Source organism: Perkinsus marinus (assembly GCF_000006405.1).
Source record: "Perkinsus marinus ATCC 50983 genomic scaffold scf_1104296944048, whole genome shotgun sequence".
Classification (NCBI taxonomy): domain Eukaryota; phylum Perkinsozoa; order Perkinsida; family Perkinsidae; genus Perkinsus; species Perkinsus marinus.
The window spans coordinates 1-2,774 of record NW_003211587.1 but is presented as its reverse complement, the minus strand read 5'-3'; the positions used below and the strand labels follow the sequence as shown (position 1 = coordinate 2,774).

The following is a 2,774-nucleotide window of genomic DNA, read 5'->3' as shown; positions in this document are numbered from 1 at the left end:
TGATAATACTGCACTGGTGATGTCAGTATATACATCACCATCATAGTTGAAGGGTATCAACAGGGTTCCTACCAGCATGATCGATATCATCAGAAGCTCGAGTAACTATCTGCGCAGCAGCACAGACATAGCAAGGTCGTCAGCAATAATAATTTCAACCGTATCTCTTTCTCGGATAAGATGCCACATGGTGAGCACACCATAATAGGGCACAGGCATCTTCAGAAGTTTCTGACCAGCCAGCAGCATCCGAGCTCTCGCTCGCCAAGAATTCCCTTACGTTTTCCGACGACGATTCTATCGGGGACTTATTTCAGCGCTTACCTGTTGAGTTGTTATAGCTCCCGATCCACACGATGAAACCAATGTGCAGAAGTGATGCGTTTTATCAATGGGCTCGACATGCTCTAGACATCTCCTCCAGAGTCATGATAAAACAAGGGTAGGCGCAGATGTGTTCACGATGCGGACCTCATCCGTATCCAACTCGAGCAACCTCAGGATATTCTCTGCGACAATGAAGCCGCTGATATACGTGATTATTACATACTTGGAAACAAAATAGGCGAGGGGGCCTATGGACAGGTTAGCCGACAGTTCGTTGCTGCCACGCTTACTGCATCTACTACGAAGGTGAGGGAGTGTCACTGCATGGAAACCGGAGAGCTCTATGCAGTGAAGATCCTGCCTGTGCAAAGACCTGATAGATCATACGACATGGTGGGATAGAACCTGTGCGGGATTGGGGGTACCGGGTATAGCAAGGTACGGGCCGTAGTTGCTAATGAAGTTAGTGTGCTGCGGAAGCTCAACCATCCGAATGTATGCAAGTGAGTTGAAATGTCGACCTATCCTTGTGCCATGAGGAACAAAGATAACGTTGACGTTATCGTCAGACCGCGGGAATTCTTCCAAGATGAATACTTCTACTATCAAGTCATGCAAATGTACGGACCACCAGTTTTAGCTGGCCTCAACGCGAAGTGGGCAAAAGCGGACCTATTCTGTATCTTCCATCCCTCAACCTTAGATTCGCCTCCAAGGAACAGTTCCATAGCTCACCAGAACCTCTTATCCATGCACGGTTGCCGGAATACCGCATTGCTGAGCTCATCAGATCCGCGTTGGAAGCATGCGCATATATACACAGTCAGGGCGTAGTGTAAGATGAGGAATCTTTAGGTTGCGCGCGCAAGATACGGAATAGGTCGGTTCCTATCTCTCAGTCATCGAGATATCAAAGGTGACAACTTCCTTTTCGAGACCACCGACATCGATAATGGGGAGCTCGTCATGATCGACTTCGGCTTAGCGATCGAGCGTAAGAGCGCCCAACTGTAATCAATGTTAATCAACATCTCAGTACGAGGCGACGACAAGCCTTTAAAGAAGGCATGTGGTACTGTGAGGTGACACCCTATCACTATTAGCGTCACCACTAGCATCACTCCCTGTAGATGGGTTGCACCTGAGATGCTCAAGGAAGGCTACAACAGTGGATCGGTTGACGTTTGGGCGGTCGGTATCCTCTTGTAAGATGCACTACTACTTCACAAGGATGGCCTTTGCAGCAAACGCACTTGCTACTCTTACTCTCTTACAGTACAAGTTTTTTAAAGACCCCATATCGCGTAGACACTACTCACATCAACCGTAGAATTTGTATAGGAACTCTCTGAATATGCGGCATGGACTTGATTTTCGGAAAGAAAATTTCTGCACTTTTTGGATCCCCAGTGATTTCCTTATGGGAGAATGCGTGTCTATTGGGACGAATACAGCGGTAAAATACAATACCGAGACAAACTGAAATCAACTTGGTTTAAATGCCCATCGAAACTGATGAGAAATATGCACATGGTCAACTACATGTGTTGGTGACAATATGGGAATTCTCAGGAAATTTTGGGAAATTCTTGTTGGTTTCTGCACACTTCTACCCGAATTTGCATATAAACTCCTATAATAAACGAAGAAAATGCTGACGTAATCTGAAGAAACCCATGATGCAGATGATACTTCGAATCATCTTAACCATAACCCTAACTCTTACAATGGAGTTTCACCCGTTTTACGTGAAGTGGCGTAATACTCGGTGAAAACCCCGATATTCGCGGTGATATGCAGCAGTCGTGGAATATGTTTTTCACTAGTGTTCATCATATCACTTGGATGAAACTTCAACGTAGTGTCTACTGCACTACTAGAGAATATAGAAAACACAAGCGCATTGGTTTCGGCGGAATCGAGGTACATTCTAGTTTACGGTCAATACCCGTTCGACGGCAGAGTTGTCCAAAACGTTCTACGGAGCATTCTTTACGTAGCATAGGGGTGATGATAATGCTCCTGTTCATGGTGACTACTCAGCAAGAACCCTCGTACACTCCAAGAGGACACCAGTGGGAACCCTCGAGAGCAACTGAAAAGTGCCTCGTCTGGACCTGTTTTGTATCTTACACGCGCAACCTTTAGATTCGTGAAGAAGTTGTTGACGAAAAATTCTCGAGTGAGGCCCTCGGCCCGTCAAGCTCTGGAGAACTCTTGGTAAGTCACCATCATTTTCGCGAGATCTTTCTTTTCAACATCGTTACTCAAAGATGTTGCTAGTAACATCACCTTATGCGCTGGTCAGCTATGTTAAATTTTTTCAAAAATTTTTTTGTATCCATGTAGTATATTTTCCAAGAAAGTTGTTGTTGGTAGCGTCGCTTTCGTGCTAAAGAATATACTGTGGTTGGCACGGATGCGGTCGGTTGCGATGGAATTTTTTA

The 2,774-nt window shown here is 45.5% G+C and overlaps 1 protein-coding gene across 1 annotated transcript; it reads left to right on the top strand.

The window, feature by feature from the left end:
- Window positions 1–452: 452 nt before the first annotated feature.
- Window positions 453–2,323, top strand: Pmar_PMAR001880 (calcium-dependent protein kinase, putative; the record flags this gene model as incomplete). Its single annotated transcript, XM_002780798.1, has 7 exons — window positions 453–585; window positions 766–830; window positions 897–983; window positions 1,031–1,162; window positions 1,227–1,337; window positions 1,431–1,532; window positions 2,251–2,323. Coding segments are annotated over 7 exons (703 nt in total), but the record flags the coding sequence as incomplete, so codon positions are not given.
- Between the last annotated feature and the right edge of the window lie 451 nt (window positions 2,324–2,774).